Source organism: Ascochyta rabiei, chromosome 2 (genome assembly GCF_004011695.2).
Source record: "Ascochyta rabiei chromosome 2, complete sequence".
Lineage (NCBI taxonomy): Eukaryota > Fungi > Ascomycota > Dothideomycetes > Pleosporales > Didymellaceae > Ascochyta > Ascochyta rabiei.
Window position 1 is genome coordinate 189,168 of NC_082406.1, and position 24,724 is coordinate 213,891.

Consider the following 24,724-nt stretch of genomic DNA (forward strand, 5'->3'; position numbering starts at 1 on the left):
CCAAGGTCAGATCGTATCGGTTATATCATAGGACTATCCCACGCCAATACTGGTGAACTGTTTTCTTGTCAAAACTTTTGCCCTGCAAGCACAAATGGTGCCAAGTTCTCTGCGTCCATCTTACTTATCGAGCTTAGAAGTCATAGTTCGTCCGTGTCCAAGTGTGAAACCGTTGACATGCGGTAAGCCATTTCCCTACAGTTTTAAGGCGCTGAGGATCTTCAGTACTGGTGGCCAATAGAGTGATCTAAGTTGGAAATATACCTCTTGCTCTTGCATATGCTGCATTATCTTTGAATTGTGCCAGATGTGCCAGGGAAACAATGTCCAATATAGCTGGTCTTCCCTCGGTGTCGGCCCTGTAACCCAGCGCAATCGACGTTACAAATCGGTGTTCATTTTCAGGAACCAAATCTAAGTACAACGTAGGGATCACAGTGGTATTTCAGCTCCTGCCTTCCGAAATCGTAGGAATTGTGAAAGACTGCCCACTGAAGGACCCCATAGAGGGCGAGCTGTGAGAGCAACCCACATTCGATTGCATGAATTACCAAATCAGGAAGCAGACACGGCAATCTTTCGCAGCCGTACAACTGCCATTGTTCTTCTTGTACTCTACTAGTACAGCCCTGCTCTCGACGAAAGAGGCTTCCGGGCGCATGGGCAGATTGCTGCGTCTTTCACAAACCAGCGATACGTGTGGCGTATCTAGTTCCGTCATTGCAGTGCTTTTCCCCGAATCGTAGAAGGGATGTTAGAGAAGTAAGGAGAATACTGGGTCAGCTTTCTCTAGTACCGTAGTGTCGATGTAGATTGTGTTGTAGCGTTCAATCGCATTGTCATTGCATACTGTTGCCTACAGTCTTACCCATAGCCTTGCCCACAGCCTTGCCCTACAAGGTAAAGCATAGAGTCGGCGGTTCCTAAGCAAGCACGTGTTGATAACAGAGTTGGCTGTGTACAGAGCAAACCGTACAGATCCAGTAACCGCTCACAGTTCGCGTGTTTGACATGCGGAAGTTACGAGAGAGCGTCGAAGCAGGCATGGAGCTCGATTCGCGACTGTGCTTGCAATGCTTTCGAGATGGCAAGGATTGTTAAGGACTCCATATACTTCCTGTCATTACCTCGCACAAATTCCCCATTCAAGGCTTACCTCAACTCTTCCTCTCAACACTTTCCATACATCGCGGAGATCATCATCATCGGACATTATGCTGTCATCTTCAGTACCCCATGGTACTGCAGTCAGCATACGTCAATCTCTAGCATGTAGTACCTTCTCACTCACGGTACTCAAAGCCGAGAACAGTACCCCGCTCATCAACATCATCGCCATGTGGAAGAGCTGTTTTTAACCAACTAGACCCAATGACCTGTCGATCCTTGACGCCCGTTCGGTTCGCTAAGCCACCTGATTAACGCCGCCGAAACATATGGAAACCTCTCTCGTGAGCGTGGTGTCACAGTGCGGCTGCATATACCTGATTGCAGACATTGCTTGTGCGAGGGCCACTTCACGATATCGGAAAGCCGTGCCATGCCGAGGCAACATCAAGCTCGGCAGCATCTGATAAGGAGCTTCAGGTGCTTAGATTGTTTCCGTGGACCGAGAGTCGGAGATGATCTGTATTCGGTGGCCAAGCATCCTTCAGAGCCGCAACGCCATCTTGTGAGGTCCGATGTAGGTGAGTAAGGATTCGCAAGGTCTGCAGCGAAGTCAAATTGGGAACGCCGACAGCACGCTACCCTGCTGTCGACATGTCCCACCTCATCAAATCGAATCCCAGGCGCCTCAACAACGACCGTTGACGAGTTACACAACGCGACGCAATGCACTCCACCTCGACGCGCTTGGTCCTGGTAGGCAAACTCTAACGATTGCCCAATCCATCGTCGATAAGGCGTATGGCGGACCAATTGGACCTGACACTGCGACGCATTGCTTGTATGGAGATGAGCGCCATGCATCCCAAGGTTCTACAACAGCTGTTCGTAGCTTGACACCAGTCAGATCAGAGGGTCGATAGTCCGAGCCGTGAAGCTGTTGAGGCATACGGCAACCCGAACACACGCTGTAATTGGAATGCATGTCGAATGGTAATGAACACGACACAAAGGCACGAAGTGCGGAAACCTTCCCCATTAGCGCGTCCGCAGCGTCGCCGCCATCGACGGCAACTGCTTTGTCACATCACCTTTTGCGTAGGTACCAGGGCAGCACGCACCGAGATGGGTGCATTGGTGCATCTGACCGGCAAGATAATTGGGTCTGTACGCTCAAGCATTGACAGAAGAGCGCCAGTCTACCGACGAGACGAGGCGCCAGTGGACGCGGCGGAGACCTTATCGAAACCAAAAGTCTTTCACATGCCAGGCTCAGCCCTGTGGCTGCGTCAACGTACCGTCCAATATCACGACATTCCTGGGCTGAGAGCAGAGGGCGTACGCAGCGAGCATCTTGGCTGCACTTCAAAATCCGTTGCTGTCACCCTGATGCAGTTCTGAACTCACAATTCTCGCAGTCTGCTGTTCCAATTGAGGTGAAAGTGCGACGAAGGTAAGATTGAAGGTGCTTGCTCTTCTTATCGATAGCCAAATCGCTCTTTCACATGCCAATCCAACAACAATTCACTGACACCAGCGCCGCTTTCAGCGCACAGGCACAGGCAGCATCACGCACGACTGGGCAGCCCGCATATAACAAGGCACGTTGGGACGAATCGCATAACTACCCTTGACACACACCACTTTGTTATACGCACAATCCGGTTCTTTTCCTGACACTTATCCCATCTTTCACCACACCACAAAATATCACAAGACTTTCATGTCACCACACGCAGAGGAGCCCACCAAGAACGGCGACATGAGCAACGACAGCGCCCCCTTGACTAACGGTGAGACACCGCAGTCGCGAGTTCTCTCGGTACGTACTACCCCGCAAGTCCCGCGCAGCTTACACACGAGTGTTTCAAACACCCACCCATCCGATCAGTCAGCGTTACGTCACATGCGAGTAGCACACGACAAACATCGACTAACGATTATAGCACCTGCACTCTTATCCGGTCGTCCACGATGGCGTCGAGTTCTACAAGTCGAACCCCTATGGCGCAAAGTCGCTCGCCCTCTTCAACAACACGTACAACCAATTCATTGCGCCCTTCCACCCCTATCTCAAGACGCCCTACTCCTACATCTCACCTTATTTGACACGCGCGGACGAGCTCGGCGACTCATCGCTCAGCAAGCTCGAACAGCGCGTGCCCATTGTCAAGGAAGACACCAACAAGCTCAAGGAGCTAGCCTTCTCGCCCGTCGTGTACGTTGTGGGAACGTACCAGGACGAGTACAAGAAGACGCAAGGCCCGGAGGGCGTGGTCAAGACGGTCAAGGCAGGCATCAGCACAGAGCTAAAGGTCGTGCACGATGCCTTTACCTTTGCTGTAGAGTACTGGAACAAGGGAAAACAGCAGGCAAGCAAGAAGGCTGATGAGATTAAGCAGTAGGACCGCTCTCACACATGTTGCTTCTGGAAGAGGCCTGGTGCGAAGGTCAGGATTGCTGTGTCGGCGACGGTGCATGTCTTCGATGAGGAAGCTCCGCCTTTTCTGGGTCTGGTGACGATTGGAAGTGCGAACGCGACTTGATGGGTAGTGGGGATTGTACTGGTGATGTTGTTATATACCTTTCGTTGTTCGCTTGGATGGTTGAGGGGGAAGCGCATCCACCCTTAGCAGGGTTAAATCGATTAATGATGATGACGGTGCGCTTCAAAACTTGTGATTGTTGTTTGATTAGCAGTGAGTGTTGTTGATCCATGGTGTCCGTTTCGCACACGCCAGTGCTGTAGAATCTTCCCATCACAATTGGGACCACAATTGGGACATTTACACAGTGTGGCATGTGTGGACGTGCAGTCAGATGTAAGAGAACAGCAACAGCACAGGTAGGGTTACAACCACCTGCTGCGCACGGTCGCGTAATGACATGTTAAGACTGCGGTAGTCACCAATCGTAGGTGCGGGGCGTGGCAGGAGGTGACATGCGATCGTTGGAATAGGTCATGGGCAAACATCATGCTCGATCTGTTGCGCTGGGATGTACTCGTCGAAGCGTCGATGCAGCTGTGCTGACTAGAGTCGAGGTCTGAGTCTGGGTCTGGGCCTGAGTCTGAGTCTACGGACGCTGATGTCGATAGTCGATTGAAACAGGAGAGTCCGCTCTGATCTGCTTTGTATGGTTCGTAATTGGACATGTCTAGATTGTCAGCACTTCACCATGGGGACTGTCCAAGTGGCTGTGGTGGGAACATGATTTCATGAACTCGTGAATGACCCCTATGCCGGATTTTCATGCTTTGATTATCAAGCCGAAGTACACGCCTGGATGGCAGGCTTTTTGCACCTGATCCACCCTATGATATCGCCCGACATGCTCATGCAGGATCTAACGTGTCAAATCATGCCCCGTCTGCGCCCAGCCGTAACCGAAGGAAAACCTAGAACTGCAGCGGTGTGAAGAACCACCTGTTCTTGCCGGAAGTGTATCGCTCCTCGAAGGCCTTCTTGACGGTCTTCTTAGCCTCCTCCCTTTGCGAGACCTCCTTGAATGTGTCCTGGGTAAGGGTACCCTTCAGGTTCTCAAGCTCGATGGTGTAGCGGGTGGGCATGATGTGGGTGTCTGCGGCTATCAGCGCGGTCCTTGCGTGCATTGTCCTCGCTCTTTTTCTCTTCACGTACAGTTGACCTGCTTGACGAAAGGCTTGACCTTGCTCTTCTTGGCCTGCTTGTTCTTCGACATGCGGCGGGTGACCTTCTGGGGGTAGCGCTCGACACCAGCGACGAGGGCGTGGGGGAAGGGGTGCGACTTGGTGCCGTTGTCGAGGGGCGAGATGATCACGCACTTCTTGCCGGCATAGCGACCGCGGGTGATGATCTAATCGAACTGTGAGTGATTGCGACGGAGGGTGATTTTGCGCGGGTTCAACGTACGACAACGCGTCCGACCTTGAGGCTAGAGAGGAAACGTCAGCAGCTGTTCTGTTGCAGTTTGCAGTTTGCAGTTTGCAGGTTGCAATTCGAGGTTGTGCATGCAGCCATTGGTGCGTTGCAGCCCTCCAGGCGCACCACAGAGACCTCGAAAAAAACCAATCCGACCTCCCAAGTGTTCGTCGACGGCGTTCAGGGTGCACTCACAACTTCATTTTGCTGGCGTCCGGGCGTGGGTGCTGGAAGGTTAGTGGAGATGAAGTTGCGATTTTTGGATGCCAGAGAGGTTGCGGATTCGCGTGCGTCCAGAGTGGGCGCTAACCGCATCCATCGACCGGAAGCGAAGTTTGTCCGGCGCTGGAAAGCAGCAGCGGCGATCCACTGCGCCGCGCTGATTGGCCACCCCACCTCGACCGTGCCGAAAAAGTGTTCGAGAGCAGCTGCCCGTGTTCGCCGCGTCTGCGAGATTTGCAGCAACTCGCCCAAGATGAAGATCAAAGCCCTCAGCCGGTCGACGTCGTCGGCGCAGGCTCCCGGATCGAATGTCGCAAAGATCACCCGCAACCTCGACCCCACCCAGCATCCCTTTGAGCGCGCACGCGAGTACACGCGGGCACTCAATGCGACCAAGATGGAGCGCATGTTCGCGCAGCCCTTCCTGGGAGACTTCGAGCCCGGCCACGTAGACGGCGTCTACTCGTTCGCCAAAGACCCCAACTCTCTCGAGCACTTTGCCAGTGGCAGTGGAGACGGTGTGGTGAAAGTATGGGACTTGACGAGCAGGGAAGAGAAGTGGCAGGCCCAGGCGCACGAGAACATGGTCAAGGGCATGTGCTGGACGCACGACAAGCGTCTGATCACCTGCGGCGCGGACAAGCAGATACAGATGTTCGAGCCCTATGCCCAGCCCTCCAAGTCGCCGCCGAAAGCAACGTGGCACGGAAACGCAGCCTTCACATCGGTCTCGCACCACCGCTCCATGCCCTCTTTCGCTGCCGCCTCCAACGTCGTCTCCATATACGACACCGCTCGCACGTCAGGCGCTCCCGTGCAGAACCTCGTCTGGCCTTCGGCTATCGACACCATCAACCATGTCACTTTCAACCAGGTCGAGACGTCCATCTTGGCGTCCTGCGCAACAGATCGCGCCATCGTGCTCTACGACATGCGCACAAGCTCTCCCCTCCACCGCACCGTTCTCAACTTCGCCTCAAACTGCATCTCTTGGAACCCCATGGAAGCGTACAACTTTGCCGTTGCCAACGAAGACCACAACTGCTATGTAAGCATCACAGACAGGCGATACATGGCGTGCAGCTAACATTTCCAGATCTTTGACATGCGAAACATGAAGCGAGCGTTACAAGTCTTGAAGGGGCATGTAGCTGCCGTCATGAGCGTTGAGTTCAGTCCAACAGGAGAAGAGCTTGTCTCCGGTTCTTACGATCGATCAATTCGTCTGTGGGAACGACAGAAGGGACACTCCCGCGACATGTACTACACCAAGCGCATGCAGCGTGTCTTCTCTGTTGCCTGGTCTCCTGACAACAACTACGTGCTCAGTGGCTCCGACGACGGCAACGTGCGCTTATGGCGAGCTAAAGCCTCTGCTAGACAGGGCGTCAAGTCTTTCGCTTTGCAGCAGAAGCTGCAGTACGATGAGGCGCTGAAGGAGCGATACAAGCACATGCCTGAGATCAAGCGTATCAACAGGCACAGGCACGTTCCCAAGGCAGTCAAGAAGGCTGGCGAGATCAAGTCGGAGGAACTCAAGGCGCTCAAGAGGAAAGAGGAGAATGAAAGGAGACACACCAAGAAGGGCAAGGTCAGACGGAAGGCCGAGCGTGAGAAGATGGTGCTGGCAAAAGAGCAATAGAAAATCAGGATTGTTGTTCAGGGCATAGCGATGGCGTTTCGGTCAGATCTGTTGCATTTTACAAGTAAGGAGTAGGTAGTTGTAACGCTGATGTGTCCATATGACAGTGTCGTAGGTCTAGTATACCCAAATCAGTACCGTTTATCAAGCAGTTTGCTCATGCTCTTACATGTGCTTAGCGGAAGGGCGTGGTATTGCGTCAAATTACGTCATTGTTGTGACAAATGCCCGTAGCCGAACAACGACTACATACTTTGACGACTAGAATACTGCAGCCCAGCTGAACAACTCGCACTCACAATCTCGAGAGATAGTGTTTGATGCTCATTTCATCCGCATCATGGCAACAACGTCAGCACACAAAATCCAAGACGAGAAGTTCAACAGCCTCGGTTTCTCAAAAGCAATCGTCAACAAGGAGCAAGTATGTTCGTACAGCCGCAGCCTAGGTACCGTATCAGATGGCAACCCAATCTTGGTGTTGGTCCATGGCTACCCGCAAAGCTCCTACATGTGCGTCATGTCCATTATCCAAACGTCACGTTATGGAGCTTCGTGACTTTCAAGCAACCACTGACAAGAAAAAGGTGGCGGCACTTCATCCCTCTTCTCCCTCAAGATGCTCCAATCTTCGTACCTGACCTCCCCGGCTATGGTGCCAGCGCAGCAATCGAGAAGCACGACAAACTGACAGTCGGAAATGCAGTCCTCTCCGCACTCCGGACAGAAGTAAAACGAACATCTAGCAATCCTCCTACCGGTGATATTCCCATCATTCTGATTGGCCACGATCGCGGTGCAAGAGTTTCGCATCGCCTCGCGGTCAGCGGTGCAGCGGGCTTTGACATCAGAGGCGTATGCTTGATTGACATCGTACGCCGCGCACCTTCCAATACCCCTCGATTACAAATACTCATAGATTGTATAGGTACCAACTTCAACACAGTGGCAGCACAACGCATCTCCCACCACCGCCGCAAAGCAAATCACCGGGTACTTCCACTGGCCACTCCTCGCGAACGTAGACCTAGCAACGCGGATGATCAGCGCCTTTGGACCTGCACAGTTCCTCGAGGAGATGACTACGCTTTGCGCCGGCAAGAATGACGCCGGTTCAAAGTCTCTCAAAGCAGACGACTCGCTGAAAGTCTACGGTGAGTTCTTCGCCCAACCGCACGTCCTGAAAGCCAGCTGCGAAGATTACCAGCATGGCGCTACGACGGATGTGGAAAGAGAGGAGGAGGACCAAAAGGCAGGGCGGAAGATAGGCGTCCCGCTATTCTTGCTGTATAGTGAGACTTACATTGGAGGTAGTTATAGTTTCCCGGATGTGTGGAGGGACTGGATTGCTGAGGGGGTTGACATTCAGCACCACGCTTTGGGCGGCGGTATTGGACATTACGGCGCGGAGGAGGCGCCGGAGGAGAGTGCGAGGGTGGTTGGTAATTGGGTGAAGGGGCTTAGGGCTTAAGCAAGCGGTACAATGGGTGTGAACATCTGCATCAGACGAGCGGCTGGAACCTCGAGAGTGTTTCTGAGCATCTTCTGTGTCATCCCTTGAACTCACTTGTCTTCGTAACCTGAGAGCTATGATAGCAAGCCCTTTTGATAGCTTTTGATATTTCAATCATTACTCTGAGGATCTTACATTTTACATTGACAAACTTTCGCAGAAACTTCAGTGTATATCGTCCCGCAGCATAGACTGTAGAGGGGTGAGAAACACAGGGTAGCGGTTTGGTGTGTTTGGTTTGGTGATCATTCAAGACACGGGTTCTTGAGGCAGTGGCATGCTGGTGGTGGTTGAGCTGCTTTGGTATGGGTTTTCCCGTCGACCAAGCACTCAATTCTGATACGCCCGCTGGCCTGCTCTCCAGTGTGCATCCTACTGGCTTCGGCGCCACACCAGGCATGACACCTGCCACACGTTCGTCCCGTATGCCCCTTTTCAGTATACCCTGCATGCGTAAGGGGCCCGCTGGGCGTTCTTGGCGCCAACAGAGCGGAAATGCGGATACGGCACCATTGATTGGAAGCATGGTGTTGTGGCGCAATCCACGGCGCACGCCTGCGATGACGTTGTTTTAAGACGCGAACTTTAAACTTGGCCTGGGGAAGCTGGGTTGTTAGGGCAGGAAGTGACGGCGCGCTATCCTAGGATGAGGACAGGCTATGGCGGTCAAATTGCCGATTACCGTTGAAAGATAAGAAAACAAGATTGTCAGAGATTAGAAGTTGCAGTTGGACGATGTTCGAAGGAGCAGAGATGACTTGATTGATCGAATCGGGACCAGGGTCTATCAGGGTATTGTAGCTGCCAAAATGTAAGAACGCCGGAGTCATGCCAGACTATCCCAAAAATTCAGGTTTATTGTCCCTTATTATCCTTCTCCTTGAAGACACGATGTCTTGCCAGTAGCTGTGAGATCATGAAATGTGAAACGTCTTCGTCAGCCCAGTACGCAAGATGGCTCGCAATACTGGCAAGGAGAGAGATGTCGAATGCCTGTCGTTGTTGTCAGCACAGGGTCAAAGATTTTTCAAAAGTCAATTCACTCACGCCTTCCTGAATACTATAATCCACTCTTCCGTTGCTGTTTAGAGCCCTAACCTTCAGCTCCTCCTTCTTCAACTTCCTGCTCCGCTCTTCGAGCTCCTGCCACTCAAGATCCCGCTCAACTTTGCTTACTTCCTCAGCGGTACTGCTCTGCCGCCCCTTCTGGAAGCCAGAGTACAGGGTTTCGATCTCAGATTCGATGAGTGTGGGCGGATGTTCGCCGTCTTCTCCAGTGGTGATCTGTTCGTTGCCAAGGCGTCGTCTACGCTCTTCAGAGATGAATGCAGACACAGGCTCGTTGGTGCCTGGAACGGTGGCTCCAGCAGTGGCAGGGTTTGGAGCAGCGGAGAGCGGCCGCGAGGAGCGCTGCCCGGATCCACCGTCTCCAAGTTCCGTGCCGCTGATACCGAGACTGCGGTTCAGTAAGCCAGACGCGATGCCTGAACCGATACTCGACCAGAAGTCAGTAACACCTTGTCCGACCCGAGCACCGATTCCCGTGAGGCCTTGTGAAGCTGGCGCACCAAAAATTCCTTTCTTAGTGTAGGGGAGCGGTTGAGCTTTCAGCCCAGCCATGGCGGGAGAGATGAGCGGTTCGATGCGGTAACTGATGGGGTCGGAAGGATGGAAAATGTTGAACGTCTGCTTGCAGAGTGGAGACGAAGTTGTGATGTCAAACATCTGGTCGCGCTCTGCTGCTGTGGGCGAGAATGGATCATCCAAAGGGGTTGCAGGGGTCACTGGTGGCACAAAAGCTGTAGCTGGTCGAGCAGCAATCGTTCGACCCTTGAGCATCTGGAATAGCCCGATTGGCGAGCCTAGTGCATAAAAGTCCTCGACCTCGAAGTCAAGCTTTAGGCCCTCTTCAGTAAGGCGACGCTGCTTGCCAGATCGTGGGTTGGCGTCGCGCTGAATGCAGAGGATGTCGAACATGATGGCTGAGCCCAGAGAGTGACCAACCAAGCTAACTCTGCCCTTGAAGGAGGGGTTACGCTCTTTGAAGAGGCGGTAGATGCGGTTCAATTCAGCGACAACGATGCGGGAAATGTGGCCCTTGTAAGCTGGGCTCTGGTACAACAGAATGTCCAATGCAAGGTCAGTCAGGAAGTTGCGCACAGCCGGCACGCCGTCGACTGTGATGTCTTCAAGGCTTGGGAATTCATGATCCTCGTGATCGAGGTCACCCAAATCATGCTCCTTCCGGTTGTGTTTGAGACTTTGCTTGGGAAAGTCCAAAAGGTGTCGCCAAACAATGGGTATGACCTGGATACGGCTGTTCTTTGTGTCCGAGTCAACCTCCGAGTTGAGAGCCTGCAGATCTGGAGAGTTGGCGTAGACGCTCTTGAACGATTTGCGCATGGTGTTGACATCGTGAATGAAGTTGATAGACTCCATGCGCATGCCCAGACGCTGTCCGATACCGTGAGTCACTAGAAGGAGATGCTCGATCTCACGCCCCTGCTCCTGCTTATCCTGCGTCTTGTAGTCTTCTCGCATTTCCTTTTCCTCGCGCTTTCGTGCCTCTTCTTCTTGTTTCTCCTGGTAGTCTGGCTGAGATGAGGTCATCAACGACGAAACTTGCCGCTCTAGAGTCCGTCTTCGTGACTCCTGGGGAGACTCGACACCCTCGTTGTCTGTGTTCTCTGCATCGGAGCCGCCCCCGGATCCAGTGTTCGTAGGCTTCTCGTTATCAGATCCATAGGCCAAGTGAGACGGTGTGGAGGGCCGCTCGGTCTCTTTTTTGCCCTTTGGGTCTTTTGAAGCATTGGCCTGCTTTTTCTCTGTAGGATCGGTGTAACCACGAATGTACTTGTAGCCAGCGTAGTGCGCTCCGCCTGCAAAGCGCTGGTACAGTGTGCTTCCCATACGTGCCCACATATCGTCGGTCAGAAGCCATGCCGTATTCTCGTCCTGGAAGGTCACCGTCGAGTTCATGTGAGCACCAAAGAGCCTATGTGTCCGTGGGATCTCAGCCGGAGCATTTGGCGTTGCCGCTCTCTCTCCCGAGCTAGTGCCGTCCTGTTGTTTGTTCGCTTCGCCTCGCAAGTTGTCGAATGATCCTCTTGGGGTAACGGGGTTCGACGTCGAGTCTCGATTAAGCCGGCCAAGCTCCTTACGATGATCATCGCTCAGGCCAGCACCGAGCGATACAGGTCGCGCACGAGGCTGTGACGCCGATCGCTTTTCGTCTGGCTTTCCCAATCGCCATGGCTTGCACTTGAGGTAGCCTTCCTCGAGCTGCATGGCAAGGCCCTCGTCAACAGGCTCACCACTTGGTGTGAACCACGTGCCTCTCTTCACATCGTACACGGGGCCCAGCCAGTAGGAGGGCGCCAATTCGCGAGTTTCGATCTCGACATCGAACAGGTAATCTTCGTTCACGGGGACTTTTGTGGTAGCTGGGGGCTCGTTGGAAGGCTGCACAGGCGCTACAGGGCTCAAGAGATCCTTGCTCTGCTCGGTCGCTCCAGCTTCGTCGGCAGTTTTCTGGAATGCGGATTCGATCGCGCGGGAGTCGCCTTTGCTGAAGGGGATCCACTTCTTCGGTTTCGGGAGTGACTTGTCGGGTGTGATGGCATGTTCGGAGAGAGGTTTACGTTTCGGCAGCTCGCTGATGTCAGGCCTTGGAGTAGAAAGAACATGGATTGGCTACTCACATCTACAGCGTGAAACCACCGCACCGCAAGCGGAGGGCAGTCTCGGGGGTACCTTTTCAGGCTCAGTCGGTGCCTCCGATCGATCACATGATCTCCGCCACGCTGTGTACCAAGTCGACCGGTGCTAGCGTCCTCCTTCTCCTTCTCCTTGCCCTTGGTCTTGTCGGCTTCGGTCGTGGTTGGTGTCGGCGGGGGCTTCGGCGTCGCTGCACGCGAACCCCATGGCGAGAGGCCAGCGAGGAAGCCTTGCTTGCCGTCAGCCGGAGCTGACATCCTGTCGAACTGCGAGACGACACCGCCAGTAGGGAGATAGCTGAGCCAGCCCTTGTGCCGTCGGGGTGGAGCTGCACTGAGCCTGGGTAGGGCCGAGGGCGCTCGATAAACAACACGGAGGGGTACGCGACGAGGTAACGTGGTGGGCGGTAGAGGGGAGGTTTGGATTGAGTGTTCTATGTAGCAGGCCGAACAGCGGTCAGCTGCAGGATCTTTGCACGTGGAGCGCGTGTTTCAAGCAAAGTGGTGACTCTCGGGCATTGCATGCGGCCGCTGCGACGTTCCAAGCTTGACATCACCAAGCGGACTCGTGCACTTCCAGGTGTGGGGCAGCTACACAGCTCAGCGACAACACAACGACGATATTTCGCAGTACCACACTTCATACACTAGAGTCAATCTTCATTCGGCCTTGCATTTGGTATCCGTTCGTAAATGTCCGGTGTTGAGCGCGCTGTGATCAGGTGACTCTTGTTCGTGTCTGCCTTGCAAGCCTCTCGTGCTCGAACTTGCCACTTGACGTAGATCTAGTCTGATTGCCTTTGTTCGGTTTCACGTCTATTTTCTTCTATTTTCTAGAGCCCTTCATATCCAATGATAGTGACGCTCGACGACTATCGCCGTGTCGCTGATTCTAGCGCCAGGCCCAGCGACAATGAGCCACCAAAGGCAGACGAACACAGATTCACTGTGGCCAGGGCTGGGCAACTCAAACTGAAGTTGCAAGCGCTGAACCATACGCTTACGCGCACTCCGCCTGCCCAGCATCGCCAACTGCAGTTTGACGAGATAGTCAGGAGTACCACATCTCGCACCTACGTCGACGGATCAGAGGAAGTGTACTTTATGGTCAAGAACCTGCCGTGGCCGGAAGACATTCCTGTTGTCTTTATCCAAGCATATAGTGAAGTGTTACTTTCACGGCCGTTCACGAACGCCTATATCCGCAAACAGTTCCACACGCATCATCACCCCAGGACAATTGCTGAAAGGTTTGCTCCAACGTTCTCTGACATACGGACCATGCTGCCTGGACTTGACGTTGTATGTGACACTATGCTCGATGTGTTCTTTCGAGATGCAGAGCAGAAAGGTATGTTGTGGTTCCGTTGAGTCAGCTCAGATGTCTGACTATTGTCAAGCTCAGTATTTCCCACTGTACAGGCTGCCCACTGAGCTGCGCCTCCAAATATACGACTATCTTTTACCACACTCGGTCTATCTCCCCATGCACTCGCGAAAGTTTCCAAGGGATGGGACGCTGCCAGAACGCTTGGGAATCATGCGTGTCAGCAAAACAATACACGATGAAGTCGCCCAACACTGTTTTGATCAGCACATCCTTCTTTTCAAGGCCTGTAGAGATGCACGGCACCATGCCACAAGGGAGTGCTTCACCACAGAGACAACAGAAGACTACGCGGAGCGCATCACGAGCATCAGCCAGAGCGTCAAGAACAAACTGACACGACTCGAGATCCAAATTCTGCCCACCGAAGAATCCAGTCAGCAGTCGCTCCGTGATTCCCACCCGTTAGCAGACAAAGTATCCCTGCGCCGCATCTGCGACGCCTTGCCAAACCTCGAGTCCATCCTCTTCTCGTACGCAAAGTCAGATTGGACGCGCGCTGGAGTATTTCACACCATGTGGGGAACAAAGCACTACCAAAAGGGCGGTCCAATCAACGACAATCGAAAAGTCACGCTCGAATGGATCCGCGCGCAGCTCTGGTTGCCTGTGGGGGGCCCGCGGATCCTGTGGGATCTAACCTATTTCCGTGACTCTGTTCAAGACGCAAAGCAGCTGAGAAAAGAAATTATGGCAGAGCGGATGATGCGGGAGCTGATGGAGAGGAACGGCCGCCTCGAGCTGGCGCAGAGCGCGACTGCAACCCGGGAGGATTTGCAGCGAGGGTCGGAGATTGGAAACGTTGTTCTTGAGGCTGTCAAATAGCGTTGGCCGAATTTGTATTCCCGCGGGCAGCCGTTACTTCATGCCCCACAATTAAAGAAAAATCAGTGTGCAAGACAACGCCAGAACAGCAATCCGTCTCCGTGCGTGGAATAATGAAATAACTATATATAAAATAGTGTCTGTCTTCCATTCATCAATTCCCTGAGAAAGGGTGAGGTGGCCGAGTTGGTTATGGCGCCAGGTTAAGGTCCTTCTCCTTAGCATTGCTTAGCAATAAGCTTCCTGGTCACGAAAGTGGCGCGGGTTCGAGTCCCGTCCTCATCAGCATTCGTCTGACGAAGTCAGATACTCCAGGATACTTTTTTTTTGGGTAGTTGTTGGTGTTGCGGAGGGTGAAAGTACGGTTTTGGGACTATACAGCAACACCACGCCTCAGCCCTACCATCAAATGCCTCGTACGTCCTCAGCAGCATTCTTTCGGCGCTTGTCAAGTTGAGAACTCAAGGGTTACTTTTTTTGGCTGGTGGGAGGCTCTGGTAGTGTGCATGTGGGACATCAGACAAGGGGCGAGGTAAGCGAGCTCCCGTTCCGCAGAATAAGCCGACCAGAGGCCTTCAGCGTATATACCAGTGCTTTGCAGCTTTTATAAAGATAGCTGAAGTCTTGTAGTGTTCTTTTAAGTCGCAGGTGATCTGCGGACTTGCATTGAATACTTCCGTATGATTGAGCACTGCTGGCTTGTAGCCGGCTGTTTCTGCAACACGACAGGCGAGGCATTCAAGCCGTTTAGCTTGGACGTTAGCTGTATATCATTGTTGTCATGCTTTTACCTTGAAGAACAACAGAACGTTAATGGTTTACTATCGTGTCCTCTGCTTCTTTTGGGAATGACATGTGCTTGATGAGCGTTCTCATGCCTAGGAGCAGGATAAGAATTGTCTCCTTGCATTCCGGATGTGACAAGCAGAACGTTAGGGCCATGCATGGGGCAGCTACTTTTTGAAAGGCTTTTCTGATGATCAAACCCAGTCAACATTCCTGTCGGAAATCACGGGCGGCTTCGACGGGGTCTGCAAGGACATACAGTTCTGCTACTTGGTGTTTGGAGACTACCATGCTGCGAGTATCGGAGCTGAGGCTACTTATGAGTGTGCGAATATGCTCACGACTGCGAGTTTCTTACCGACATTTAGTGTTCTACAAAGGAACTTACCGATACACAGTTCGTGTTTCCTGATACAAGCATATTGTAGTGCTGGAGAACGAATTTTCCTCTTACCAGGGATTCGGTCTTATTGTTGAGTGCCCATGGCCACATTCCGCCCATGGCATCGAACACCACGACACGCGAAAATCCATAGCAGCAACGGCACAGCAAAGAACCAGCTCAAATATTGCCAAGAAATCGCCATAAGCACGAAGCGTATGCCCCAGAAGTTTGAAACAAAAATCACAAAGGTTGCGCGTTATCAGTCTCGTCCACTTGGCCCGCAGCAAGCCAAGCCGCACTCGCTCTCAACCCGTCCACCACAGCCTGAGTGGATCCCTTCCAGAATCCATCACAAATCCCGAAATCCTGTTTCCCCTTTGTACCAACGAGTCGCCAGGCGCTCTGCAGACTGACCTCTACAATATCCAAGTACTAGTATATTCTTTGTTGAGCAGATTTCAACAATTACCTCATCAGGCAATTGCCTTCCAGTCGCTTTAGCTCACTTGGGAGAGCGCCAGACTGAAGTTCTCAGTCACTAAATCTGGAGGTACTGTGTTCGATCCACAGAAGCGACACTAGCTTCGGTGCCCAACACTTGGGATCACGCGAAATAATTTTTTTGTTCTTGTACAGTTTTTGCTCGACTCGCGGGTTGTGGGCGCGGGCTGTGGGCGCGAGGTTGAAAGGGGCAAGGTGGGAGGTGTGGGGTGTTTTCTAGCGCGTCATGTTCAGATGAACTATGAACTTGGTTAATGAGGGTGGTCTGCAGCAACTCTCCAGGCCGTATGCACGTATGTATAAAGTACACTGTGCACTTCTCTCTACTTGTCGAGTGAAAAGTGCTCGATAGAGCCACCATGACAGCGTCCCGTATTTAGCCATGTGGGCTGTTTGCAGCACGCTTTTCCTGCAGCATGAGAAGCGCGTCTGTTGCGCATTCGCCATCAATTCGCCTCCAACATGGACATGAGTCTAGCGAGTAGGATCCCAAAGTTTGTTGTCGCGTGTCTCGAGCCTGTAACTCGTCAGCGACACATCACTCCCTGGCGTGAGCAGCTATCAATGTTGAGAGTAGCAAGTCGAGCAACAATTAATCTCATCCAAGCCGTACGGCCTCTGCTCGCTGGCTGGAGAGACCACTGTCTAGCCAGAGGTGCTTGATTGACGTATAATCAACACAGGAGTATGCGAAAGATCCTTAACCAGACACCGCAAAAGTAAACAACCATGTCAAGTGTTTTCTTTTCCATGCTTCCCGTCCTAGTGTCCCTACGCTTCTCGGTACTTGTCCTCCAATACCGATCAGGACTCGGAATAGAGCGCTGTGGAAGCTGTTCATGCGCGCGTGAGTTCTCCTTTCTCCTCACTTATTCTGCTCGAGTGAGATTCAAGGTGCGGGTGTTGGTAGGTGTGGTATATCAGGAGAAGAGTGTGGAACCGAGAGTGTGAATGCAAGAGACGACATGTGTCGTTGTTCGGCTTGTTGTGGAGGAAGTACACAATACTGCAAGAATCCCCGTTACCGAACCCATCCGAAACGCCATCCCCCAATGCTGCGTAAATCATGAACTGTACACGAAGAGTATCTAAAACTCCATAGCATCGGCGCCGTCTTGCCTTTCTCTCTTCAGCGCGGGCTTCTCCTCCTCCATCAACCCTGCGATGAACTTGCGGAAGAATTCGACGTATGGCTTCAGACTCGTCTTTTCCCAGTCCTGCATCTTCTTCTCACTTTCCTCGCCCTCCCACTCGTCAATCTCTTGCAACAACTGCGTGACGGTCGGCACACCCAGGGGATCGAATTCCTCTACCGTCCTCGTATCGATAGGCACGCAAACGCGCCCTGTCCCGGGATGGACGACAAAGGGACTCTTGAGCAAATGGTTCAATTTCTTCGAAACCTCGGCGTCAAGGCGGGGGTAGGTGTACTCCAGGACAATGTCTTGTTTTGCTTCCAGCAACTCCTTGCTTGATTTCGATAGCGCACCAGACTTGGCCAAGGCGTCAATATCCGCCCATTTGCTTGCGCTGGCACGATTGGGCGAAGAATCCCACTTTTTCTGTAGCGCGGCGCGGAGCGTGGGGTCGGGGAGGAGATTGAGAAGGTGTGCTGATTTCTCGGACGAGGCCCAGGGGTCTTGTTCCGCCAGGATAGACGTCTGGAAATGCTCTTTCAGGACGCTCAGGCTCCTTTCCAAGTGCGGGTGCAACGGTCGCCTGACGTTGACTTTCTTGCCGCCTTGATCGCCGCCCTTGAGGAGCTCGAAGTAGCCGGCCATGGCGCGTCGCTTCTGGTCGTCTAGGAGTCGCGCGCGCTTGTCACACACCCAAGCGTGAGCCCCACGACGTCCGGAGTATACCCAGAGAATGTGTGAAAAGCCAAAGTCCTCACGCAGAGCTACGTCGATGACTTTGATTGCCATTGTGATGAACGTCCAACATCGGTGGCAGATGGATGCTCCGGTGCAGCAGGTACGAATATCGTCGTAATCCGTCATATCGATATCGAAGACCAGCTCCTTCATGAGCGGCCGGAAGGTGCTTGCTTTGCGGAGGGTCTTGCGGTCGCGCGGGTTTGTGCTGTACATGGGGCCAATCTCGAAACGGGTCGGGAGCTGCTGGACGCACATCTTCCTGAGGAGATCGGCGGTAGGGAAGGACTGGTAGCGTACGTATGATTCGTTTGGCATTGTGAAGGCGAATTCACGGTGAGCGAAGTCGTTGGCGGGGGTTGGGCTGTGGTTGAGCCATTGGAAGAGGTAGCGGAAGGGAAACAGGCGCTGGTAGAAGGCGCGCATGACATCGGGATCGGAGAAGGAGGAGCGACTGGTTATCTTGCTGGATCGTGTGAGTGGGTGAGTCTGCTTGGAGCGGCATCAAGGCGTACAGTGGCGCTGGTTGCGAGGCTTCTTCTTCAGACTTGACGGGTGCGCTGGATGCAAACTCGCCATCCGAATCGTCGTCGTCGAACAGCTCTTCTAGCTTCACTTTCGGCTTCTCGACTGGTGCTGATGTGGGTGCTGGGCTCGGCGCATCCTCCATGGTAGCCTCTCCGTGTTCTCTTTCTGGCCCTGGCTGGGTGTCGTCGGCCTGCGACATCTCCCGAGACGACTCGTCTGCAGGTGTAGACTCGGGTGATATGGAGTGCGGCATGGCGACTGCGTGAGGTTTGGCTCTTTGTGCTGTTGTTGCAGCGCAGTCGCGGCTGGGCTGCGAGCTGCGAGACGCGTAGAATCAATCACTAGCGCGACTTCTCGCGTAAAGTGCGTCAGATCGTCTCTTCTCCATTGGGCTGCTGGCGCGCCGTCAGCATCCACTCGCGTATCCACCCAGAACCCTTCCAATCACAACACACCTCCACCATCATTAATTATAGCGTCTCGGCCTGGGAACAATCATTGACAATGGCGACGACAGAAGAGATGGTCGCCGGCGACGGATGGATATCTGACGATTCGAGCTTTTACGGTGAGTCTCGTCCTGCATCCTGCAGCGAGCATCACGTCATTCACTGCTGAGCCGGCAGTCGCCAATACCTCAACGCACCAACTGCTTAATTCCACCCTCACACCCTCACTCTCAACCATCACCACGCGACCCGATTGTTTGCACCCTACGACGCTGATCACAGTACAGGCGATGAAGATGAACAGGAACACCAGGAGTCGCTCAGCAACCAAGCCACACCAAAAGCATGCTGGTCATCTCACAGTAAGGACTTGAATGCTATCGTGTCGCCTGCAAAGCTGCAAGCTCGCAAAGAAGCTGCCTCTGATGTCGACGCCACACCAACCAAGAAGGCCATGCCGCTTACCACCTCAACACGTGCTAACAAGCTTCCCGGTTCCTCAGGCCTTGACAGGAAAGCTATGGAGGACGAGCGACTTGCTAGGCTAGCCAAAAGCAAGCGCAAACGCGATACTTCACCAGAAGCACCACCTCGCCGCGATTTATTCAATCCCATGGAAGGGCAACCCTTCTCATGGCAGCTGGGTGAGACAGCGGATGCATTTGTCAAGCGAGTCCCACCATTCAGCACATCTGCGCTCACTTGCGAATGGATCTGGGCAGTAAATCCCCATCGTGACCTGCGTGACAAGTCTGCGAGCCCTCGAGGTGCTGCATTCAAGGACCGCGGGACAAAGCTGCTTGCAGACTCACTGCAGAGGCGGAATGAAATCCAAGAAAAGGGACGTCTTGGTCCAAGGAGTACAGTCACGCGAGCCTGGAATCAGGAAACTAGGGCTTTACAGCAGAGTCTGACCAAGCTCGCTGTTGAGACCGGCGTTCTTTCTGGAAAGGTGAGCTTCGGGTCGTGTTGTAAACATCCTGCGGTTCATTAACCAGTGAACACAGTGGATGTTATTCCCAAAGGCCGAAGAAGTCACACATACATGGAAGACTGTCGTCGAAGCTGTCATAACTGATCGTCTCGGTCCAACGGCCAAGGTAGCTCCTGATGATGGCAAGGATGAGCGACTGAGTAAGAACCATTGTTGTCCCCACCTTACAAGTGTGTCTGACCAAACATAGTTTGCGTCTACACCAAAGACTTCAGGGACGAGGATGACGTACTACGCGTACTCCAAGAGCTCGAAGACTTGGATCTCCTCCAGCACGGTCGAGGTATCTACTACAAGTCAGACGCCTTCACACATCTGGACCTGTACTCCGCGACTGCTAATAAATACGGTCTGCAAGCCAGTCTTTACACTAGTCAGAAGATGCTGGCTGCCGCTCAGGCGGCCCAGCTGTCCATGTCACAAAACACGGCCTCGCAGCAGGAGCGAAAAGTCCTAAAGTGCTTCTACTAATTGAGATCTGTTCCGAGCGTAGATATCGTGTAAGCTCAACATAAGCTTCGCCCTCCAGCCGGAAGCTCCGCAACCTCCTTTCATTACGCGACTTGGCGCAGGTGTTTACGGACGTCATATCATACCGCATAATGCATACGCAATGCATACACCTACATTGTATATCTTTTGCCAAATCGACAGAGCAACGCGCAGGGCGTCTTGTCATGCTTGACATACACATCAGATACGTGGATGTTCGATTGTGACTGGCTAGAATACCTGCAAACCAACCTCTCCGCAAGCCGGATGTTAGTCGTGACTACAGACATGCCGCAACAACCGACACCTTGCCGCAGGATGTTCAAGGACGTCCAGTCCCGTCTAAGCCCTGTACTGGTAGTGGACGAACATGTTCAAATGGATTATCGAGAGCCAGCATACATTCACGTATCTGCAGGGAGTATCAAGACACCACCCGACGCGCAATCGACGCAAAAAAGTACATGTAGCCCCGCCGCCTTTGCGATTTACGACGGCGCCTACCATGCACTTCCGCCATGTTTAAGCACTCACCTTCCGTTGTCAAAGCGAATTAGTACCCCTAGCTAGCGACAAACCTGGCAGATGTTTTGGCTTTGCGCCCGACATCCAATTCGAGGATGTTTGTGCGCATCATGTTGAGCAAAAGCGCTGTGCGGACACGCAATACCTGCGGCATATGGAAGATCTTCTTCCGACGTCGCATTGCGGAGCAGAGTCTGCAATGGCGCTACGTCAGGTTCTTCTGGTGGTGTCGACCAATGTGCCCACGGCGGCATCTGGAACACCGCAGCAAGGCACACAAAGCCGGGCTGAATGGCGCTATGATCGGTTCTATTGCGCACCACAGTCGCACTACTGGAAGACGACATGTCTGGAAGCGTGGTATTTGCAAACCATTACTCGATCATAAGAGGGTCCAGCCGTAAGTCGCCGATGATGCGAGCCACCTCACAATGTGCGCGCTGTGTATGATGACTGACAGCGGAGGTGGCCGAACATCAACGTATGCACAGATTCGAGGCTCGAGAGTGGGTGTCGTTGAGTGCGCATTGCGCCGTTACGTACGGTCGAGGTGGTTGAGCAGCGCCGAGACTTCCAGCCTCGCAAACAGGAAACCGGCAGCGCAGCGGCATTTATGATCAACAGTCGCGAAACAGTCTTCGGCCAGGTCCGACAATGTACAGCTTCCCGTGTTGCGCCTAAACCATCGGGACGCTGTCTTGAAGACTGGCTTCGGGTTTCTCTTACTCGATGGGATCTCGCTCTATCGAGTAACAAGAAACTCGGATGCAGGCGTGTTGAGAGGTACGCGGGCTGACGGTGTGCTAGCCTCTCCGGCAACGTCGGCGTTCGCTCCGGCGAGCTCGTCGAACTGGCAACAGTCTCATTCTACACAGCAGACGTCAGTGTCGAAGACAGGAAAAATCCATGTGCGCTGGAAGAAGCTCACCTCTCTAACTTTGCCCTGCGACATCTCGAGGGCGTAGAGCTTTATTAGGAGCATGACGTTGAGCCGTTGACCCTGCGCTAGCTCCCTTGACCGTAGTGCCGATCAAGCCCTGATCCCGGAACGATACGACTCCACGCCTTATCTCACACGGCCGCCTCCGCTTGACGAAAAACGGTCATAATCTGCCTGTTTCTCGGCGCATGTCGGACTGATCTCAGTCTCTTTGCAATTCTCACATAGAGTCCAACTTGTCCAAACAGTACAATGATCGGATCAAGTTTCGCAGTGCAAATCAACGCCTCGCACGAAGCTACGGCTGAGACCGTGCTGGTCGCGCTCGCGCCGAAGAGCGGGAGCAAGTTCGAGATGCATAGCCAGGGGTGTCGATAACCTTACATATCTACCCGACTACCAATTTTGATCGAGTAAAACAGGGCGGTCTGTCGCCGCTAGACTACAGCGCCTGGCGCCATGTCTTTTCTGGGGTTCGACACTGGATCTCGAATGCCCGATTTGGCGCATAGATAAGGACGTGTACCCCAGGTTTAGGCGTTTTTGGCATCGACGTTAGCATAGCATCTTCCAACTGTTAGACTCTTTTGTTTCTTTGAGGTCTCCAAGTCTTGTCGAAAGTCAAGCCCTCTCTTTTCGACAGCAAGGCTCAACACCACACGCACCTTATCACTGCTTATCTTTGTCTTATACGAGCATCCCACATCCCACCTTCTCTTCCCCGCGTTTGCCGAGGCCGAGCATCTATAACTGAAGCGTTACCCTTAAGGCAAAACTGCAGACTTGCTCCATCCCCTGTACGGAATATCCACACCACAGCAGTCAACATGGCCCCTCACGCAACTTCACCTGCACCGCAGGAGCACAGCCGGTTTTATCAGCCTATCAAGGTCATTGCTTCTTCAAGAGCAGTAGTCGATGGCCGACTCACCGAGGCAACAATTGTAATCTCAAGCAACACTGGCAAAATCACATCTATCTTCCACTCCATCCTACCACAGTCAGACTTTCCGGAAGGCACACCATACACCGACTACTCACCCCACATACTCCTCCCTGGACTGGTAGACGCTCACGTACATCTGAATGAGCCCGGACGAACAGAATGGGAGGGCTTCTGGACCGGAACGCGCGCCGCCGCTTTCGGAGGTGTCACTACAGTTGTCGACATGCCGTTGAACGCTATCCCGCCAACCACCACTGTCGAAAATCTCAACATCAAGGTCGATGCCTCGAAAGGCAAGTGCTGGGTCGATGTTGGTTTCTACGGCGGAATCATCCCAGGTAACGACAAAGACCTGAAGGGTTTGGTAGACGCGGGTGTACGAGGCTTCAAGGGTTTCCTGTGTGAGAGTGGTGTATGTCGTCTTTTCCATCAACCATGATTGTGATCTGATCGCTAATGCACTACAGGTCGAGGAATTCCCCGCCGTCTCCTCTCTTGACATTGAGAAGGCTTTGCTGGAACTGAAGGACTCAGCCACAACACTGATGTTCCACGCCGAGATGATCCCTCCAGTCGCAGATTCTGTCGGTGACGACGTCCAGCGCGCCAACCCTCCTCTCGCCCCCAAGGGCCCCCTCACAGCTTACTCTACCTTCCTCGCCTCGCGTCCGCCTGCCTTTGAAACATACGCTGTAGCCGAGATCCTTTCGCTGGCCCACCTTGCACCCGAGCTGCAACTCCACATCGTACATCTGTCGGCGGTGGAGGCCATTCCGATGCTTCGCGAAGCGCGCGCAAAGGGCGTAAAGATTACAGCGGAGACGTGTTTCCACTACCTCGCTCTCGCCGCAGAGCGCATCGAAGAGGGCGACACGCGCCACAAGTGCTGCCCTCCGATCCGGTCACAAGCAAACCAAGACGGGCTGTGGGAAGAACTGCTCCAAGACCAGGCCGACGGCGTCCTCCAAACCGTCGTCTCGGACCACTCCCCTTGCACGCCGGAAATCAAGCTCCTGCCGCCTCATCTTGCGCCCAGGAAGCACTCGACCAAGACGCTCAACCACGACCAGGACTGCGAGTCTGTATCCGACGAGGGACCGGAGACGCCGATGGAAGGACCCGAGGAGAAGGGCGATTTCTTCGGTGCCTGGGGCGGCATCTCCTCCGTCGGACTCGGACTACCGATTCTGTGGACCGAGGGGCTGAAACGCGACGACAAGTTCAGCGTCGAGGAGATTGTGCGGTGGTGCTGCAAGAACACAGCCAAGCAGGTGGGGCTGGAGCACTTCAAGGGCGATTTGGGCGTCGGATTCGACGCAGACATTGTCGTCTTCGACGAGACGGCCGAGTTCTTGGTACGTCTTCTTTACTTTCTTTCTTTCCTTTCTTTTCTTTCTTTCCTTTCTTTCCTTTCTTTCCTTTCTTTCCTTTCTTTCCTTTCTTTCCTTTCTTTCCTTTCTTTCCTTTCTTTCCTTTCTTTCCTTTCTTTCCTTTCTTTCCTTTCTTTCCTTTCTTTCCTTTCTTTCCTTTCTTTCCTTTCCTTTCCCTCTTCTCTTCTCTCCGCATCTCGAGAACTCCCCCCAAAAACTAACAACCCCCAGGTGGAGCCCAGCACCATGCTCTTCCGCAACAAAGTGTCGCCCTACGAGAACAAGACGCTCAAAGGCGTCGTCAAGGAGACGTTCCTGCGCGGCCAGAAGATCTTCTCCCGCGAGGACGGCTTCCAGAAGAGCGGTCCCAGCGGGAAGACACTGCTCGAGCCGCGGACGGCGAGGGTGTGAGGTTCTGGGCGTCTGTTGGTGAGGTTGAAGGGGAAGGGAAGGCAAGGGAAGGCAAGGGCAAGGGGACTGTGGTGCGGACCATGGGGGCATGGGGTTATGATTGCATATACGGCGTTGGCATAGAGGCGTTTAGCATGCTTGGATCTGGGCAATGAGGGACTTGTCAAAGCAAGTAACGAGGATCGTATATCTAGTTCATGAATCATGGGAAA

General features: G+C 53.4%; 9 protein-coding genes and 2 non-coding genes across 12 annotated transcripts, besides 8 other annotated features; 8 read left to right on the forward strand and 3 right to left on the reverse strand.

Moving 5' to 3' along the window:
* Positions 1 to 2,830: 2,830 nt before the first annotated feature.
* EKO05_0001037 (uncharacterized protein) lies at positions 2,831 to 3,512 on the forward strand (the record flags this gene model as incomplete). The annotated part of the gene is made up of 2 exons (XM_038937397.1): positions 2,831 to 2,929; positions 3,054 to 3,512. 2 exons carry the CDS (start codon positions 2,831 to 2,833, stop codon positions 3,510 to 3,512), a joined length of 558 nt encoding a protein of 185 aa, XP_038801801.1.
* Positions 3,513 to 4,142: 630 nt separating this feature from the next.
* Positions 4,143 to 4,184: a tandem repeat.
* Positions 4,185 to 4,504: 320 nt separating this feature from the next.
* On the reverse strand, positions 4,505 to 5,209 carry EKO05_0001038 (60S ribosomal protein L27B; the record flags this gene model as incomplete). Its single annotated transcript, XM_038937541.1, has 4 exons — positions 4,505 to 4,686; positions 4,746 to 4,941; positions 4,998 to 5,019; positions 5,202 to 5,209. 4 exons carry the CDS (start codon positions 5,207 to 5,209, stop codon positions 4,505 to 4,507), a joined length of 408 nt encoding a protein of 135 aa, XP_038801802.1.
* Positions 5,049 to 5,081: a tandem repeat.
* A 272-nt stretch (positions 5,210 to 5,481) lies between the features above and the next one.
* Positions 5,482 to 6,870, forward strand: EKO05_0001039 (Protein sof1; the record flags this gene model as incomplete). Its single annotated transcript, XM_038937445.1, has 2 exons — positions 5,482 to 6,276; positions 6,325 to 6,870. The coding sequence occupies 2 exons, from the start codon at positions 5,482 to 5,484 to the stop codon at positions 6,868 to 6,870; spliced, it is 1,341 nt and encodes a 446-aa protein (XP_038801803.1).
* A 320-nt stretch (positions 6,871 to 7,190) lies between these two features.
* Positions 7,191 to 8,341, forward strand: EKO05_0001040 (uncharacterized protein; the record flags this gene model as incomplete). 2 transcript variants are annotated; one of them, XM_059635562.1, is made up of 3 exons in its annotated part: positions 7,191 to 7,383; positions 7,458 to 7,743; positions 7,799 to 8,341. In XM_059635562.1, 3 exons carry the CDS (start codon positions 7,211 to 7,213, stop codon positions 8,339 to 8,341), a joined length of 1,002 nt encoding a protein of 333 aa, XP_059491545.1. The 2 variants fall into 2 exon arrangements, with proteins under 2 accessions (XP_059491545.1, XP_059491544.1); XM_059635561.1 differs by having other exon boundaries at positions 7,191 to 7,294.
* An 897-nt stretch (positions 8,342 to 9,238) lies between these two features.
* EKO05_0001041 (uncharacterized protein) lies at positions 9,239 to 12,357 on the reverse strand (the record flags this gene model as incomplete). The annotated part of the gene is made up of 3 exons (XM_059635563.1): positions 9,239 to 9,376; positions 9,431 to 12,034; positions 12,085 to 12,357. The coding sequence occupies 3 exons, from the start codon at positions 12,355 to 12,357 to the stop codon at positions 9,239 to 9,241; spliced, it is 3,015 nt and encodes a 1,004-aa protein (XP_059491546.1).
* Positions 12,218 to 12,249: a tandem repeat.
* Positions 12,247 to 12,290: a tandem repeat.
* A 594-nt stretch (positions 12,358 to 12,951) lies between the features above and the next one.
* On the forward strand, positions 12,952 to 14,311 carry EKO05_0001042 (uncharacterized protein; the record flags this gene model as incomplete). The annotated part of the gene is made up of 2 exons (XM_038937488.1): positions 12,952 to 13,450; positions 13,500 to 14,311. The coding sequence occupies 2 exons, from the start codon at positions 12,952 to 12,954 to the stop codon at positions 14,309 to 14,311; spliced, it is 1,311 nt and encodes a 436-aa protein (XP_038801806.1).
* Positions 14,312 to 14,482: 171 nt separating this feature from the next.
* On the forward strand, positions 14,483 to 14,596 carry EKO05_2t1. Its single transcript has one exon. It is a non-coding gene; the product is annotated as a tRNA-Leu (tRNA).
* A 1,377-nt stretch (positions 14,597 to 15,973) lies between these two features.
* Positions 15,974 to 16,060, forward strand: EKO05_2t2. Its single transcript has one exon. It is a non-coding gene; the product is annotated as a tRNA-Phe (tRNA).
* A 78-nt stretch (positions 16,061 to 16,138) lies between these two features.
* Positions 16,139 to 16,196: a tandem repeat.
* Positions 16,197 to 17,071: 875 nt separating this feature from the next.
* Positions 17,072 to 18,638, reverse strand: EKO05_0001043 (p48 polypeptide of DNA primase; the record flags this gene model as incomplete). The annotated part of the gene is made up of 2 exons (XM_038937262.1): positions 17,072 to 18,323; positions 18,373 to 18,638. The coding sequence occupies 2 exons, from the start codon at positions 18,636 to 18,638 to the stop codon at positions 17,072 to 17,074; spliced, it is 1,518 nt and encodes a 505-aa protein (XP_038801807.1).
* Positions 18,639 to 18,889: 251 nt separating this feature from the next.
* On the forward strand, positions 18,890 to 20,299 carry EKO05_0001044 (uncharacterized protein; the record flags this gene model as incomplete). The annotated part of the gene is made up of 4 exons (XM_038937547.1): positions 18,890 to 18,953; positions 19,122 to 19,786; positions 19,842 to 19,968; positions 20,019 to 20,299. The coding sequence occupies 4 exons, from the start codon at positions 18,890 to 18,892 to the stop codon at positions 20,297 to 20,299; spliced, it is 1,137 nt and encodes a 378-aa protein (XP_038801808.1).
* A 2,313-nt stretch (positions 20,300 to 22,612) lies between these two features.
* Positions 22,613 to 24,512, forward strand: EKO05_0001045 (Allantoinase; the record flags this gene model as incomplete). The annotated part of the gene is made up of 3 exons (XM_038937215.1): positions 22,613 to 23,143; positions 23,199 to 24,086; positions 24,333 to 24,512. 3 exons carry the CDS (start codon positions 22,613 to 22,615, stop codon positions 24,510 to 24,512), a joined length of 1,599 nt encoding a protein of 532 aa, XP_038801809.1.
* Positions 24,096 to 24,277: a tandem repeat.
* Positions 24,278 to 24,300: a tandem repeat.
* Positions 24,513 to 24,538: 26 nt separating the features above from the next.
* Positions 24,539 to 24,576: a tandem repeat.
* Positions 24,577 to 24,724: the final 148 nt, after the last annotated feature.